General features: G+C 38.3%; 1 protein-coding gene across 2 annotated transcripts in view; it reads left to right on the forward strand.

Moving 5' to 3' along the window:
- The window catches only part of BMP5 (bone morphogenetic protein 5), a 62015-nt gene that overhangs the window by 37233 nt on the left and 7751 nt on the right, over nt 1-17031 (forward strand). For both annotated transcript variants that reach the window (XM_005441860.4, XM_027809149.2), the window contains 2 exons: nt 7515-7712; nt 16818-16894. In XM_005441860.4, coding sequence (XP_005441917.1) covers nt 7515-7712; nt 16818-16894 — 275 coding nt within the window. The remainder of the gene's footprint in view (nt 1-7514; nt 7713-16817; nt 16895-17031) is intronic.

Consider the following 17031-nt stretch of genomic DNA (forward strand, 5'->3'; position numbering starts at 1 on the left):
TTTTAAATGTCTCCTCAACATTCTGCAGCACCCCTTTTGGCTGATTCCCTCCTTCTGACACCAAAATTCTCTGTGGTGTTTAAAATGAGAGGTGATCATTTTCACACTGATGGTAGTGTAGGTGTTAGATGAATTGCAGCATAAAATTAATGTAGATGCAGAAACATTACAAAAAGCTCCATGCAATGTTTTTCCTGTATATATACCATATGTCTCCTTAAAATGTTCCAGTGAATCAGCACCTTTGTATTAACATATAATATTTATATAATTGCAAGTTAGCAACGGTTTGAACATCACTTTTACTAGAGGAGTATAAATAGCTGCAAGGGTATTCCTTTTTCTGTTTATATCATTGCTGAAGAGAATCTAGTGCTGTCTACAGTAAATGGGTGAGGGAGATAACATGTAATGATGACTATTGATCCACAGAATAAAACAGATTCCAAACATACAACTGTCAATACAACATCCTAGGTAGCCTCCACATCCATGTAGTTTTGTGCCTTTTCTTAGACTGCTGCAGCTCTCAGTTATTTTCCATCCACTTGCACATCAGAGTGGAAGAAACTGGTGGTAACTTTGAAAAGCCCAAGCTGATTAACGTGATTTCTGCTACCACACAGTCCTGTGGAAGGTGTTTTGGGGCTTTCCTGCTGTTTGAGGTGGGCAGGCAGTAGGAATTCTCAGATCCCCAGCTCTGACTCTTACTTCAGGTATTTTTTTTTCCTCAGAGCAAAGGGAAACTTGAAATAAATAGGTTCCTTGATCGAAGTGAACCCTGGGGAAGGCCAATTCACTCTCCAGCACATATTTGTGTACACTCTGACATGTGTGCTCTGGAAGGGGGTTTGGTGTTTCAAACCTACATGCTGCAGAAAAGATTGGTGAGGTCCTTCTCCATCAATGATTGGGGAAGCATTAAGAGAAACACTTTCTTTTTTAGTCTCTCCTCCTTTCAGCTTGGGCCTTACAAGGTCCCTTTTTCCTACAAAGCCTTCAGAGAGGTAGCATGGACACATTCTCTATGTTACATGGGGTGACTAGCTTGCTTTCAACCCCTAGCAACCTGACAGCATCCTGGCTTCTCCAGGGAGTTGGCTGCATACTTGACACTGGCCTTGGCCTCACCTTTAGAAAACTAAATGTTATCAATCTCATCCCAAGGTTGCCCTCCATCAACCTTGGCACCTAACTTACATGACGCTGGTAGCCATTAGGTACTCTGGAGGATGCTGCTGGCTTGTTACATTTAAGTCTCTTGGTGGATCTGGTATTTACAAGGCAAAGTATCAGAAGTGAGTTCACCTCCATTAGTGTCCTTACAGTGGGGGAATTTAGGATATATATATTTATATTGATGTATATATATGGACTTTGGCAGGCAATAGCTCTGCCTAAATTCTGAGCCATCTGGAAGCCATATAGCCATGTTAGCACAGCACTGAACCCGAGCTAATATATCCTGCCCCTCAGCAGGTTTTATTAGCTTGGGCTCAAGCACTGCCTAAGTACAGCTACATGAGTTCTGGTTCAGAGCTGACTTTGGCCAAAGTTACACTAGTAAATTAAATGTGCTCAGGAATACTGTGGTGTGAAATGAGCTGGAGGGATGACTTTCTCAGTCTCCAAAACAGGGTAACCCCATGGCAGCTGCCCCTCTGGGAGAGGTCCCTGCAGCACTGCCTTGGGTGCTGGGGACTCTGCGGTGGAGCTGGCATAGAGTGTAAGTTCATGAGGAGCACCCTCCCACCCTGAGCAGAGCAGATGATCCAGCTCCAGCATCTGGGAGTGCTCCTGGGCACTCTTTAATTTTCTCAGATAGGTGTAACCCCTGTTTCCAGCTGGGTCAGAAATACAGTCAGCGTTTTCTTGTGTCTGCTTGTAGCATGAACATACCCTTTGTTAGTAAGGGCACACTTACTTTAAGCAGGAGGGTTAAGGAGCTGAGATGGGCTCCTGCCCCTTCACCTGCCACCACTGCATACTGGTGCATACTTGTCCTAGCTATACAGCTATGCAACTCCCCCCGCATCCTGCTCCCCGATATAGACCGATATTTTAGAGATAATGGCATTTGTCTTCCATTTGATTCAGAAGGCTTTTATACATTTTATTCTTTGGTGGATGACCAATTAGTTTAATCTCTTCTTGTTTTACTGTCTTCCCAAATACATTTTAACTGTGCAGAAAAGCCCTAGGACTCCCACAGAACATTCACAGTTTAAGCACATTAAATTGAAAGGATAAATTAAGTACTTAGCAAGCATATTTGTGTATGATTACAACTAATTTTCTGTGTAAGCACACACGGTACTGCCACACTATACAGCATACCATGCTTCCTAACATGTTCCCAAGTGCTTTCTTCAAGAGTTTTATGAATACTAAAATCACCACAAAAAGATACTCAAAGTGCCTTCAACTAAACTGATTAAAAGCAACGAAATGTAAGATTTTAAAAACAAAAGCTGAATTTTTAGTTTTGACTAAAGATGTGAAGCCTAGGAAATGCAGAGCAGATCACCCAAGATGATCCATTTTTCAGAACCCTTTAAAGCCTCCAGGGATCAGAAGAGTTAATAAAACACATGAAGTCTGTTTCAAAAGGATATTTTATGTTGATGCAGATAAATGTGTCCACCAAAGGAAAAGTCTGCATAACAGTTTATATAGATGATACAACAGAGACAGTATAAAATACTTCAGAGTGTGTAGGATGTCTTATATATAGACCATCACACTTGTGTTAGGTATTCTCTTCTTGTTGGTTTTTTTTTGGTTTGTTTGGGTTTTTTTTTAGTGAGCCTTCATTTATGCTTTTGTAGCCAAACTCTGCCTCAGTTCTTTTGTTTCTGTGAAGTCCCATTGCTCTCAAGAGGACTTTCAGGCATGAGAAACCACACAAGTTTCTATCTAATTTTGAAAACTACTTTGTGAGCTTTCAGACTCAGAGCGTCAGGACAGTTTTTGCTCAAATATTAAATATTATTCAACCTTGCATACTCAGGATCTTTCTCCAAAAGGGCTTTCTGAATCCTTATTTCAGATATCACTCCCCACAAGCAGGAAACCATAGGTGTGGCATCAGAAATTTTTTTTCCCAGCAAACTAGAAATGAATTCTCAGCATCACTGAAGTTTTTACTTTGATCTACAAATATATAACATTATTACCAAAATAACTACTGTGACCTAGCAGTAGTGGTTAATCTGCAAAAAGTGTTTTGTGGCTTGTTGAACACTTTTGAAAGTAAATAAGTGCTTGTTTTTCATAACAAAATGAGTGGTTTGCTGCACTTCGATGACTCAGGACAAAATAATGGATCTTGGAATCACTCATTGTCCTGTGTTGCCAGTGTAAATCTGGCCAAGATGCATAATGGCTGAAAGCTCTTGCAAAATTGGTGTCTGCTCAATGCGTTACATAAAATATATACTGCCTGAGGAGAGACAGCCAAGTCACAAATCTTACCACTGTCATTGGCATCCATGCTGGCTATCTCAGAACAAGTCAGCTTTCTGAATGTCATGAAAAACGAGGCTATGTCTCCAGGTCAGGACTGTGAGACATACTGTTACTGAAAACTTGAAGGGATTCTTGCATTTCCATTTGGAGCAGCTGGGGGGAGGAAATGAACTTTTAAGATGGACCTTGATCAGTTAATGAAAAAAATTGTATGCTATGACTGCATGTGACAGCAGAAAAGCAGACATAGTGACACAACAAACAGCTCTGCAGCTATCACCCTGACTGTTAATTCCTATTTTGTAGGTTAAAAAAAAAAAAAAAAAAAAAAAAAAAAGAACAAAATCATCAGGATTGTTGAGGTAGGACATTTTTATAAGCTGAACTTCACAGTTATTTTTGCAGCAGCAATTCCTTTATTACAAGGGGACAGAACACGAAAAGGCAAATAATATTCATTCAGTTCAGTCAGTCAAACCAGCACTTCCATACAAGCTCTTATGCAAACTGCTAAGGGCACTTCGCTATCAAACAGAATAAAAGCCAAAAAAAGTTTAAATGCCAAGTCAAACAAATACATCTTGCCAAAGACTCAAAATCATATGAATAAGGACTCAGGAGTTCAGCAGATTTGGAACATAATGCTTTAAGTCTTAGTCTCCAAATATACCTGTCAATATGGAGAAGAGATAATAAATTATCATAGCAGAACTAAGAAACACATGTCCGCATGTGAAGATTACAAAGGCTCTGGACTGCCCCTGCACAGAGTAAGGCTGTCTGTTTTGCTTATTTGGTTTTTATAGGTGTAGGGGCAATTGCACCGGCCAGGTTCAGTGGAGCAAGCACTAGCTGACTGCTGGTTTTTTGCACTTTCTTCTTGTTTTCTTCTAAAATCTAAAGAAAAGTCTCTGAAATCCTCAGAATTAAAGATATGACGGAAGGATAAAAACAAACCCACTTTTCAGAATGCTTGCCCAGATTCAGTCTTGTTCAGAGATACTCAAGAGAAGCAGAGACACACACCTTGCTGTTTTGGTTTTACCAGTTTCATGCGGGTGAAGCTCCCAGGGAAGGTGTAGTTAAGCAGGTCAGCCTGAGTCATTCAGCTGATTTTAGAAAATACTGTTCTAATATACCAGTATGGAACAACTGTGTGCTGGAGAGGCCTGGATTTTCAGTTGTCATGGAAACCAAGAGTTTTCTAAATGCTTACAAGAAATGATAGACTAAAACTACTTACTAACTGAAGCCCACGAGTATTTCTTGCTGCAAAGGCCAATTTAGGTTAGGGTAAGATTTTTCTTACTGTATTCTGAAATCCACACTGTGGACAAAGGTGAGGACTACCTAATGAGACCACAGCACATGGATGGAGCTACTGCTGTGGCAGAAAGCTTGATGCATTTCAGAGGCCAAATACTTTGAAATGCCTCCTGTTCAGGAAGGGGCAAAGCTTTGTCCTCTTAGACTGTAGGAAATCTCCCACACGTGCACTTTTTTTTTTTTTTTTAATAAAGGATAATAGAAGCTCTGTAAATGCAAACTTTCTTTCATACAGAAGGAACCTAAAATGGAGACAACATATGTGGTTTGAATTTCCAAACAAAACAGTTCAGAGATAGTCCTCAGAAGAAATGCAGCGTCTCAAGGGCAGTGTATATTTTGATTGCTTAGTCTTCTGAAAGTTGCAGTTAAACTAAGGTATATGATAAACCAAGACAGGAAAGTTTAATGATGAACCCACAGAAGTCAATAAAAGTTTTCCTGTTGACTGCGCTAGAAGCAGATCCAGTGCATATACCATTCATGAATTGAACAAATGGGTCCGAAAAATCAGGTTGGGTGCTTGAAAGATCAAACAAATACAGGAATAAAGTCACCTAAGCTGTTTCTGTGTGTAAAAAGGCTGTGGGTTACAGCATTAATTTTTTATAGTATATCTCTATACCCTGAATAACTAAATAAGCCTTAACTTGTGGAATCTTAATAGCCATCTCATTGCTGAAGTCTAAAGGAAATCCAGAGGAAACTTAATAATATTAAAAGTTATTTTAAAGGGAGTTCACATTGGTTTGAAGGATATTTTGCTTCTCACACAATATCCACCATTGTAAATTCAGAGGACCTAGATTTAAATTCAGAAAACCTCCACACGTCTTTACAGCCCTCAGTATATACAATTAATAGTATTCTTAAAATGTCTACCAGTAAGGTATTAATCTTTTACAGATAAAATTAAAATTCGGAAAGTCATTGGAAGAAAAAATAAAGAAAAAAAGTAAAAATATTCCCTCTAGAAATGAAGGGAAACTTGGAACTTTGTGGTAAGAGACTGGTTTGTCCATGTTGCAATGAATAGAGAAAAGTCTGTACAGTTTTTCATATCTGACTTGCAACAGAAGATTGAAACACATAGAAATTAATGTTACTGAATTATTTAATAGTAACTCAAACACATGAAAAGAAGAATTAAAGAAACACAAGTCTAAAAAGGCATTTAAAATGAAATCAGAAGCTTCAACAAATATATTTTTCCCTTGCAGTCAAAAAAGTAATTATCAAAATTGTTCAGAATATGTTGCCAATTACTCTGCTCCATAACTGCTAACTTTCTCAGTTCTTCTCTTGCCTTTGCTGGGCTCTCTGTCACTGGAAACATCTTAAACCAATTTAAAGTGCTACACCTGAATAAACATGTTGTAAAAGTGTTTATGTATTGAAGTGGGTCAGTTCAAGGTATGGTATTTGGCTGGAACTTCTAATTTCTCTTTTTACTGCAAAAGGGCTGCCAGAAGGAGGAAGTCTGAGCTGAATTAATACATTTGTTACCGTGGAAGTAGAATGGAAACTACTTTAACCACAAATCAAACTGCCTCTTTCATTTACGCCAGTGATAGAGTTTTTATAAGAAATATAGACTCTGGCATACAGCCACTGTAAGTTTGTGTTTGAAAAGGAAACCTATATGCTTATTTCTATAAGGTTTACTCTTATGCTTATTTGCAAGTTCTTTTTCAGGATGATTAAGTTAACAGTATTATACATTTGTGAGGCAGATGCTCCTTTGTCGCCTGGGTAGCAAACTTTTCCAGTCGGTTTAGAAGAATCCCCAGGCGCCCTGATGCTGCACAGCTCACATGGTGCCTATGCCCGTACCCTCCTGTTTAAAGGACCTCTGTGTCCCCCACCCAGCACAGCTGCACAGCTTCACATGACACTGTCTCATTTTCTGACGGTTGAAGGGCTCTGCATAATACACGTATGCACAAAAGTGTTTATGCTGCCAAAATAAATTCTGTTAAGAGCAAGGGTTTATTTGCTAAAATGTCACTGATGCAGTTTCAGTGACTTGTTTTGCTTTCTTTTCTTTTAGTGAGGTTTAGATCCTATAATATAGTGAGGTTACCACACAGCTCTGACTGAACAAATATTTTAAAGAAATATGCACATCCCCTGGGAACAGAACCAGCGTCAATAATGTACATATTTCAAACTCTGTTCTCTTGAATGACTGAATGCCTTCCTATCTTTACTAGTGAACGAACATCAGTTTGAGTAACACCGCACAATATTTATTTTTAAAGCAGAAGTGTATTTATTATCTACACCTCTAATTGCTACCGATCCACTTTGGGGATATAAGGTTCCACATCTCACACTCAAGTGATGCAAAAATTAGCTGACTGCATTACATTATCCTTTCTGTAGTCTATAGACTTTAGTGGGGCTCATTTATTTTTCCGTTCTATAGATGTGTACCTAAGACTGAATTAAAATATATGTGTAATGAATAAATTATATAGTGCACAGAGACTGAAATTTTATTCAATGACAAACTACCTGTAAAGCTGTTGAAACTTTTGTAAATTGATGAATTTTTTGTCTTTTAAGTTCTGTTTAACAAAATGCATTTAGGATTCTTAATCACATAAATTCAGGGTTATGGGCAAAATCCTTGCCATGCTTCAGTCAGCAGTTGAACTCCACGGCTTCAGGAGGGGCAGAAGTTCACCTTTTAACATACAATTCCCATTACTTTATAGGTCGAAGTATCAATGTTAAATCTGCTGGCCTAATTGGAAGACATGGGCCTCAGTCAAAGCAACCATTCATGGTTGCATTCTTCAAGGCAAGTGAAGTGCTTTTCCGTTCTGTCCGAGCAGCCAATAATAAAAGGAAAAATCAGAACCGCAACAAATCCAGTAGTCATCCGGAGTCTTCTAGGATGCCAAGTGTTGGGGGTAAGATGAAGCTATGATTTACTAGCCTGTTTATCAGACTTATGGGCACCTGCTCGAGCGCAGTAGTCACAGCAAGATTTGCTCACTGTCTGAACTGTCAGAAGCTGTGTTCCCCCTCCATTTCTACCTGCCCCTCTAGCTTTGTTTAAACCTCTTATGTTATGTTGGCCCTCAGTATGATCTACCTTCCGTGAGTCAGGTCACTTATATGTATCGTGGGCTCCTGGAGGGTGAAATGACCAAGCAGCTTTGGAAAGGCTGTATCTGAGCTTGAAGCTAGTCCTACATAGAAGGCAACTGGATGAGGTCTTTGCTATGCATGACAAAAGAGTAGAGAGAGTAGAGGCAAGGGTTACGCACCAGCTGCTTGTCTAGGAAGCCTCAGCAAAAGGTAGTGTTTGAACTCTTATTTAACTGCCTATCAGCTGAAGAAGCCAAAATGTAACACAAAAAAATTGAATATTGGAAATGAGGAAGCTTGACCAATCTGTGAAAGCCTAAACTGTTTGTGAGTTCAGATCAGCTGATGTGTACTGATGTAAATACACTGCGTTTCCTTGAATGGAGTGAATTCCATCCCTTATTTACCTGAAAGGTACTGACAATAGTGCATGTGAAAATGTTAGTCCCATTAGAGCCTGGAATAAATTTTGCTCCAGTTCTTTCCTGAGGTGCTCATTTCAGCTCGAGGCACAAAGTCACTTCCTAAATATTGTCACTTTTGAACAAAAATTTCTATTTTTCAGGGACAGGGTGTGCAATTGTATCTTTCTAAAAGCATGGCAGATCTAGTACCAGCACAGCAAAATCTCAATATAGATGCTATTCTTAAGCCACATGGATGTCTACAAGTAAGAAAATTAGTAATTAGTGGAAAGTATTCAGCTCTGGAGTGGAACTCATCTGTTTGAGGAGAACTGTTATGAGCATTAAGCATTACTTATACCTATCTCAGAACCTTGACAGCAGCAGATTAGAGACCTTTAATGGATAAGCCTTTCCCTGATCTTATGCACAAGGATGAAATTTTTCCTTAAAAACTACAGACTGCTATTGAGTTGCTAAAGAAATAAAAAAAAATTAATAACTTACCTTTCTAAATTTATTTAAAGTTTACCTGGTAATCTACTGGAATAAAATCCCATTTTAAGGTTAAAAGTCAGTATCAGAACCTATCTGGAAAAAAAAAAAAAAAAAAAAAAAGGGGGTTTAATGGGTTAATCCACAGCAGTAATTATTACTGCTTCAGTCGTGGGCTCATTTTTATTTGTATATGATGTACAGGTAGAAAAAATACTGCGCTATTTCTCTAGTTTCCATTGAGGACCTGAAACACAGTTCTTGAAGCAGATGACTTGAAGCTGCACGTGTTCCCTCTGCGGACACTAGCCTTTGAAAAGCCCCTGACATTTGTTAAGGCACCAGGTTTCTCTGTTTACAACAGGGTTTTGTTTGGGTTTTTTTCTGACTATTGTAAATTTTTTTACTATTCTGTATGACAATACAAAAAAGCTCATCTGCATAATTAACTTCTAACTTCTTATTTGTCAGTATTGCAGGGGAGCAGTTATAAATAAATAATGAAAGAATTCTAAAACTGGACAATTTCAGGGTTTTATAAGTTAAAAAAAAAATCACATATCCATAGCAGAACAGCATTTTTTAAATCAGTCATTATTTATATTGAGTAAATGTTCTATCTTCATTAACTTTTTAAAGTTCTTCAGATTTTTTTGAAATAATGCAAGTTAAAAATTTATTTGCCATCTTGTAATTTAGATGTAGCAAGCGTGCTCATCAGTTAAGCTTGCTCACTGGTGCTTGCTCTAAATGCATTTACTTCAGTAGATGAATTGAATCTGTGTTTTGTTTAATTCTAGTAAAAGCAGCATATTTTTTTCTGTAGAAACTATTCCTTCTATTTTACTGGTACTATATGATGCACCTCCCTATTTTCATAAAAGGGCTTTGGACTGAATAACACAACATGAGCATTTTCTTGTGGGTTTTGTTTGTTTGTGTTGCTTTGTTTTTTAAATACAGTCAAACATGATCTGTGCAACTGCATTAACTCCAAAATACAATCTTTTACCTGAAGGGTAAGTAATATTTTCTCTGCACAAAAAATATTTTTAAAAAGATTTTTCATGTTTCCTGGAAAATGACTGCTATTTTTGAGAATCACATTATTTTGGGAGAAGGGGAAATCATCTTTGGGAGAAGGGGAAATCATCTAAGTACACGGTACACACAACATAAATACCGTACTTTCAGACTGAAACCTATCTTTCTAGTCCATGAGGAAATGAGAATTGAAAAGATTTGTTAAGCCTTCGTGATTATAGCAGGAAAGCTGAGCACAAGCTCCCTGCTGGTTTATACTGGGGAAAAACTCAAACTTACACACTAGCAAATTGCATCAGCGTGAGAATTACCTCAGGAAGAGCTGTCTGTATGTCTCAAAACTGGTCAGTCTCATCTGTGCATGCAGTCATGCTCTAGAGCTGTTGTAAAACAAGAAAAATCAGAACATCTCTCGTGAAATGTGCGTTATGAAACAAATTTTCTCCTAACCTCTTTCAGCCCCCAGTCTCCGTTCCCCAGTCTCCGTAAGTGTAGAGGTACATCTCTACATATGTTGACCCATGCCAGATCTCCATCAAAAAAGACTATAGTTCAAGAACACCATGCTTTTAAAACAAAATTAGGTTAAGAAGCATTTGCACATGCAGTTGCATTAAAGGCAGGGATGTTGACCTCTGACTGGGCATGGAGGAAGCAAGATGTGAGCAGGCTAGAACAGGTGGTAAAGCTGAAGGCAGATATGTAACCACAGCCTCACACAGCAATATCCTCTGAAGCAAAACTGCTTGGAGCAGTAGCTTCTGCACCGTGACAGATTTGCTTCCATGCTCTTGCTTTGCAGTTTGCCTCAATAGTCTCCATATCACAAATGAACAAACTCCTTTTATTTAGATATCATTAATGATCAGTGATGGGACTTTTCACACTGTGTTTCAAAACACTTTTTAATAACTATTGCAACAATACTCATTAAAATCTGCAGATGAGCACACTGATGGCTACAAAGGCAATGTGCAGGTTCTATCCAGATTCTCCAGTGTGCAAAAAAGGCATAGAGAACACATTCTTGTTTCCCAGATCTTTGCATCTTTGCAGAACACAGTCCTTCCATGAGAAGAACCTGTTATCAAGGAATAGCTATGCACTTTTCCGCCTGTTCACCAACCCAGAAAATGGAGCATATGCTGCATCCCTGCAGGCTTGTGGGAGAAGGCTGATTCTCCTAGTTCTCTACAGCTTCCAATAATAAGCAGTGCTTTAAAATTATAATTCTTCTCTTCATGTTTAAACCACAGAAAAACCCAAAGAATTCTGCCCATCATCTTCCTCATGGCACGCTGTCAACAGACGATATTAAATTCTCATTCACCCCTTGATGCAAGACAGCGATGACATAAATGACACAGTGATGGGCAAATGTCACTGTGTGATGTAGGTTCTTGTTTTTAAGCTTGTTCCATACTCTTGTATCTACAGCATCGAAGTCAGACACTGACAGTGAAAAATGCTCATCTACATAACCAGAGGTTATGTAGCCAGACCCTGATAGGTATGCTGTCATTTCTGTTTCACAGGCTTTGATTACACTTCTCTCTGTAAGTCAATCCCAACTTTATTACAGTCATGCCTTCCTTTTCTCCTTGCTTTTTTGTTCTTCCTTTTCTGTTTGTTTTCCCCAGCTCTTTTCCTTTTCTTTTTTTTTCTTTTTCTCCTTCCCTTTGCCCTTGCCTTTTTTCATCTTAATTTTGCCTCTTGCCTTTTTTTCTTTTGCCTTGTTTCTGAGTTCTTGGACCTTGAGAAATTAGCTTTATTGTATTCTCAGCATGTCAAAAGGAAAGCCTCACTAGGCGACTCAGTTCTTCCCTTCCAATGGACAACACATGTTTTTAATTATTCATGAAGTTATACACAAACACAGCATCAAGAAAATAAAATCTATATGTGTCAGTTATTATAACAGCTGGGCAGTTGTTGACAGATTTGAGGTCAGCATCCCTGTGTTGCTAAGAACTTCAAGAGAAGATGACCTCAACGCAGTATAAAGACAGACACAATTAAAATTAGCATTCAGAGTCCACCTGCCTGCTATGCACAGATGATTGAACTGTTTATTACTCACCCAGTTGTATTTTTGTCAAACTATAGATAAAAGGAAAAATAAAGAAAACAAATCAAGAAAAGGCAATGTGTTCCCAAAGTACATCACATAATTCTTCCTTAAAACAAAGTCTGGCTAAATTTATTTTTTTTAGCATCTTCTAAAAGGAGTTACAATGTAATTGGGCACTAGAGGATGTCCACATTTAAATACTGAATAGCCACTTACACCAGGAAGGTCAGAAACAAAGCTACATAATTTTTGTTCATAATCCAATGAGATAAAATGCTTAAATACAGTGAGAAAACAATACTTAATTCTAAATTTCCTGCATTTTGTTGGCTGGTGTCACACTAATTAATTAAAAACACAGAACTTTGTGATAGTATATATAGGCCTATCTATATGTATTTATGTCCCTTGGGGAAAAAAAACCCAACAACACACAACCAAAAACAAACAAACCAAAGAAACTAATTAAATTTCTTACAGATTTTCTTGCCCTCCTTCCACAGCTCTTTCTGCTATGTAGGGGTTTGGGCCCCAACTGCAGTCCCTGAATAGCTGAGGAACAATGTTTTCTTAGTCACAATAGCCTACGTGTTTGATTCTTGACAGAATAAGCATATGGGTCTTGAAGCTACAGTATATGAAATTGAATCCTTGGCACCAGATCTTATTATAAATGTCACATTTGATACTTACATGAAATGTTACATTACACACAACATTTGCCTTATATGAAAGATAGAATTTGAGGAAGGAATACAGACTTGCCTGAGTCTCATTTTCCTCATAGGTGTATGGATTAGATGGTTTGCAAATATATGTCTACATATGAAACACAGATTATCTTATCAGGCGTTCTGGTGTGACTTCTCATCCACCACTGGTTAACCTACATTGAAATAATTCAGAGTATCCAGACAATGAAGACATCTATGCAATGACTTACATATTCATTATTCAGCCTTTCTCCTTTAACTGTAGGGACTTCTGTTACATTCTGGTGCTAAAACTTCTGTACACATTCTTAAATATGAGAATGTCATGACTGAGAGGAAACTGACAAAAGCAAAATCTTCAGAGTTCTTTTGTTTGCCTGCTTGGGTGTTATCTAAAACCAGATTGTGACTTTCCTGACTTTCTCATATTCATATCTTTCCCACATTTTTCAGTCACAGGTTTCTTTGCAGTGACTTGGATTCTGTATGACTGAATTTTAAACTCCCACTAACAGATGAAACAGAAAAGCTCAATATTTGTCTCCTATGAGCACTGATATTAATCAAAATCAATATACAAATCCCTGTGAAGAGTGATCGACGAAACACAGTTCAATGTTTTTTAAGTTCAAGTTCCTTTATTTTTCACTCCCTTCACCTTACTTCTAATGTACATGCAGAACATACTAGATTATTAGTAATAACTCAGCACAAAGTATGACTTAGAGTGTTTGCTTATATTAAAGGCATACAGATTTTTGAAAATTCATGTCTTAGGATGTCCTGCCTTGCTTCCACTAGCTGCTCCAAAAAGACACAGGACTCCCATAGGATGTGGGTGTATATATTGACTCTACATGCCCTGGGGTAACTGAGAGTACCTGAGCTGCTAGCAGGTAACTAATTAGCTGTGGAGAACCTTTAATGACTGTCATTGAGAATCAGTTCATGAACGGCTAGGAAAATACCATATGAAAGAAAGCAGTATTCATCTTTAAAAAGGAATGAGGATTTGAGGTATTATAGCTTAGAAAAACTATCTTCACATCTCTGGTGGCACTAGAACAAGTTATTTAGTATTGAAAATTGATATATCTTGACTTGTGCACAGCTTTTGACACAGTTTCAGCAGAGATATTTGGGCTCAGGTATATTCAACAGAAAGTAGGTACATAGCCTGTTTAACAAAAAAACAAAAACAAAAACAAAAAAACCCAAACCAAACCCAAACCAAACAACAGAAAAAGCATATTCAAAAAACATGTTACCAATAAGAGTAAAAATTGGGTGGCTGTTTTGAATGATGTCTCACTAAGTCTCTTCTGGATCTGATTCAGTTCAACATTTTATTGGTAATTTGGATGATTGATCATTACTCCCAGATCTGGTATCCTCTGTGAACTTGCAGAGAGCACACTGTTCTATTGTCCAGGTTACTAACAAAGACATTAATCAGTACTGGCACCAGTACTGATTCTTCAGGGACATCACTAGTAACCAGCTGCCAGCTGGACTTTGCACCACAGCCCTTTAAGCCCAGCAGCCCAGCCAAGTTTCCACCCGTTATATTCTTTAGCTATCCAAACCATATTTGACCAACTGTCTCTAAGAGTACTATGGAAACCATATCAAAAACCTTCTTAAAAGCAAAGTGAACACACCCAGTGCTCTTCAAAAGCCCAGAAAGCTAGTTAGGTCACCCCAGAAAACAATCAGGTTGGTTAGGCACAGTTTGAACTAGTAAATTGGTGCTGATTCTTCCCAAACACCTTGTTCTTCATGTACCTAGACACAACTTCCAGCAGAATTTGCTCCACAGACTTCCCAGAAACTGTGGTTAAGCTCATTGCTCTTCTTAAAGATGGGTGTGACATTTTCCATTTTTTAATCATCAGAAATATCCTCTCGTCACAATGAACACTCAAAAATGGCAGGAAATGACTTTGCAGTTATGTTGGTCAGCTCATTCCCCACCTTGAAATTCAGCCCTTTTGCTCACATGGACTCGTGTATCTTCAGTTTGCTTAAGTGGATCCTGACTCTATCACTGTGGTTAGAGCTTCAGTCACTAGGCTCAGGGACTTGAAAGTCCTGAGGGTAAATCTTGCCAGTAAAAAACAAAACAAAGAAGTCATTGAGTACCTTAACCTGTTCTGAGTCCTTGTCACTAGGTCCTCTGCCCTACTGAATAGGGAATCTGTATTTTTCTTAGTGTTTCTTTTTGCTATGAATATACCTATAGAAGTCCTTCTTGTTGACCTTCACACCCCTCACAAGTTTCAACTCCAGCTAAGCTTTGTCTTTCCTAACATCCATCCCTGCCTGTTCAGGCAATGTGTTTATATTATTTCTGTGTAGCTCATCACGATTCCACATTGATTTCACTTCCTATTTGAATTTTAACTCAGTCAAAAGCTTCCTATTCAGCCACAGTGGCTTTGTGCCGTACTTGCTTGACCTGAACATGAAAGTGGACTTACTTACCTTGTGCTTCTCTCAGAGGTTGTCCTGAGAGATCAGCCAGCTTCCTGGTCTCCTTCACCCTCCAGGCTAGCCTGTGATGAGATCAAGTGAAGAAGATCTCTGAACAAGTTGAAATCTGTTCTCTGAATCCCAGGTTTGCAATGCTGTTGTTGATCTTGGTAGTCTCTCAGAACCTTTTAACTCTACCATATCATGGTTCCTGCATCCCCATCATGTTGCAGTTTTCATCACCTTCCTTACCCCCAACCTGTTCTTTATTCACTGATTTGCATAAATGGAACATAATCCTAATGTGACTAGGCTGGAGTACCTAAAAAAAGGATCTGAAAGTGATCATTTGACAGTGTAGTTTTGCTGAAAAATTCCTGGTCTGGGATATACTGCTAGAAAATAATCCAGAAATTGTGGGAAACCTTCTATTTCACACTGTGTTCCATTTTGGCCGTCATATCTTCAGAAAGACACACAGAAACCGAAGAAAACCCAGGGAAGCAAAGATAGTATAGAATAGGATAGCTGTCAAGGAGCAGTTGGTAAATTTGCAGAAAAGCACCTTTAGGCCAGCTATTTGGAAGAGTTTTCTGCAAGGATAGTGAAGCACTACAACAGTTCATCTCACAGACTGTAGAACTCCCTTCCTTTCATTTTATGTGAAAAAGGCTTCGCTCTTAATTTTTCAATAGAGACCTTCCCATCCGAAGTTCAAGTCTTTTAATGTCAAAAAAACTTCCTAAAAAAATAATTCTATTCCTGAAAATGAAGATTTGTTACTTTTTTCAGTGTCTGGTTTGGTTTTTGTTTGTTTTGTTGTGAATTTCAGCCGACATTGGGGTTTATTGTTGTTCTGCCAGAATGGTTATTTTGGTCCAAAAAAGCCACTTTGAGCACTCTTGAAATGGACCAGAGGACACAGCCTGCCCTCCCTGCTCCATCACATGCATCACTGATGGCACTATAAACCAACTCTGGGGTGCTGATGTGGTGAAGGCATGCCCCTTCCTTTCCTGTTACTCAGGGACAGTAAGGAACATGTACTAGATTTTTTCCAGGATTAAAATTGTCCTGGGAGGGATGTATCGAAGGTTCTCTGTGTCTTCCTATCCTTCCACATCTCTGACAGTACAGAAATGATCAGGCCTTTAAAAAGCATCCTTTAGTCTACTTGTTTACGTTAGTATTACCAACTAAAGATCGTTAAGTGGTGAACACTTCCAGAAAATATGGTAAAAAATGAAGGAGTATAATATGTGCTAATGCTTAAATAACAGAATTTTGGAAATTCTTTGTTTCAGGACAATTTTTATCATTGCTAACTTATGTTTTGAATTGGGCTATTTTCTTTACCTGGCAGTTAAACTTGTGCCAACATACAGATGACTTCCCCATGTCTTGGATCAGGCTGTCACTTGTTCTCCTTTGATTACATGCGTACATATTATCAGAGTTGTTACCTAGCTAGCCAGCAAACAGATACCTAGTAAACCTGTTTCCTTTAATGCTAACTGCATCATTTCATGTGTGTACACAAATTGTATGAGGCTGACACTGCTGATTCTGCATTTCCAAGTTTACGCTGCCTTTACAACTAACCCTAGGAATATAAATGACAGTATGCTTGTTCCATTCCTTTGTACAGTTTGCTCAGGAGCTTCAAAATAGCTAAAACTTGTTGGTTCTAGCAATGCTTCTAAACAAAATTTTTTTCCCCTGTAGATTATAACACGAGCGAGCAAAAGCAAGCATGTAAGAAACATGAACTTTACGTGAGTTTCCGAGACTTAGGATGGCAGGTATGATTATAAATGCTGCTTCCCATCAGTTCAAATTGGGACAATCTGCTTTACAGACACCCATTATTTACAGTCTATTTTCTTCATGGTAATTGGTATTTCACTGATGAGAGACAGATTCTTTAAATGCATTTTGT

Source organism: Falco cherrug, chromosome 6 (assembly GCF_023634085.1).
Source record: "Falco cherrug isolate bFalChe1 chromosome 6, bFalChe1.pri, whole genome shotgun sequence".
NCBI lineage: Eukaryota > Metazoa > Chordata > Aves > Falconiformes > Falconidae > Falco > Falco cherrug.